The sequence below is a fragment of the Varanus komodoensis genome, unplaced genomic scaffold (assembly GCF_004798865.1).
Source record: "Varanus komodoensis strain SLA01 unplaced genomic scaffold, ASM479886v1 scaffold258, whole genome shotgun sequence".
Classification (NCBI taxonomy): domain Eukaryota; kingdom Metazoa; phylum Chordata; class Lepidosauria; order Squamata; family Varanidae; genus Varanus; species Varanus komodoensis.
Genome location: NW_025335680.1, coordinates 51,581 through 53,196, shown reverse-complemented (window position 1 = coordinate 53,196; position 1,616 = coordinate 51,581). Strand labels below are relative to the sequence as shown.

Genomic DNA, 1,616 nt, shown 5'->3' with positions numbered 1-1,616 from the left:
CCAGGATTGAGAAGCTCTCCATGTACTTCCCCTTGGTGCTCAGGTAGGTGGGCACAAAGGACACCCACACACTGCAGAAGGCTAACATGCTAAAGGTGATCAGTTTGGCTTCATTGAAAGTATCAGGCAACCTCCGGGCAAAGAATGCCACTGTGAAGCTGATGAGAGCCAAATTGCCCATGTAGCCCAGGATCAGGTAGAACATGTGAACAGAACCTTCATTGCATTGAACTATTATTACATCAACCTGGGATTGCATGTCAAATTCTGGGAATGGGGGAGAAGTCGCCAGCCACACAACATAGATTCCAGCTTGACTGAGTGAAGAGAGGATGATGACTAAGAAAGCCAGTCTTTTCCCCAGCCATTTCTTCACCCTGTTTCCAGGTTTAGTGGCCATGAAGATGAACACCACCGTGATGGTCTTTACTAACACACAAGTGACAGCAGTGGAGAAGATGATGCCAAAGACAGTTTGCCTCAGAAGGCAGGTCATCCACCCAGGCCTCCCAATGAAGAAGAAGGAGCAGAGGAAGTAGAAGAGCAGGGAGGCAAGCAGGGCACACGTGACACTCCAGTTGTTGGCTTTGACAATAGGGGTATTGTAGTGCTGAATGAAGCTCCACAGCACTACAAGTTTGATCACAGAAAGGAAAAGTGCCAAGGAGGCCAGCACAACTCCTAAGGGCTCCTCATAAGATAGGTAAATTATTTCTCTGGCAATGCTTTGATCTTGTGTCTTGTTTGGATACTGATCATCTGGGCACATTTTACATTTGTCTGCGTCTGAAAGTAAGGAGCAAATTTTTGTACTTCCAGAATACAAAAACACAGCTTCTTTCACCCAATCTACTCTTGCGGCAAGCAAAATATAATATGAAGCTCCCTCATTTTTCCAATATTCCTGGTGGTTGCTCAGGTAGCTGTCTCTTAAGAAAATGCATTTATATGCCTCAGTAAAGACAAAACTGCAAGTAATTACATTCAATCTCAATTGAAAACTTCTGGATTACTTTCCAAGTCACTCTGGATTCCTTCACTTACCCTTCTCAGTTGAAATCCTCCCTTGGGGGCACTCAAGGCAGTCAGAGCAACACATCTGTTTCCCTTTCTGGACAAACATGCTCTGTCCAGGGTAGCAGCTCTTGACACAGATAGAACTGGGAAGCATCTAACAGAAGGAAGGACATATCTTTCACAAATGTGTCTACACAGAGTAATTCAATTTTAGTCCTCCTTCACCTTGAAAGCAATGTTGTTACAGCTGTGGGATGGCCAGTTTTGGCCCTCTAGCTGAGATGCTTCAGAATGAGACAGAAGAAGACTGAAGGATATCTTACATCTTGGCAAGACCAGCCTCATACCTTCTTTGTCCCCAGAACATGCCTTAAACTCATTTCTGAGATGGTTCTTGACAGATCAGGGGTGGAGTCCACATGGTTCTTTCTGTACCAGCTGTGAGGGCCAGAGTGGGGCACTCTTATTGCACATACCCAGCCATACGTTTGCAAGGATTTTCTGATCCCTTAGCAGGGTTTCCCAGAGCTCTTATGGCAATCTAGGTTTGGCTGTAGGATTTTGCTGTAACAGTAGCAATGCTTGCTTGGAAATGGTAG

General features: G+C 45.2%; 1 protein-coding gene across 1 annotated transcript in view; it reads right to left on the bottom strand.

Moving 5' to 3' along the window:
- LOC123024898 (vomeronasal type-2 receptor 26-like) overlaps positions 1 to 769 on the bottom strand; it is an 8,470-nt gene extending 7,701 nt beyond the window's left edge. Inside the window, exon 1 of the mRNA XM_044433088.1 lies at positions 87 to 769. Within this exon, the coding sequence (XP_044289023.1) occupies positions 87 to 769 (683 nt within the window). The remainder of the gene's footprint in view (positions 1 to 86) is intronic.
- Between the last annotated feature and the right edge of the window lie 847 nt (positions 770 to 1,616).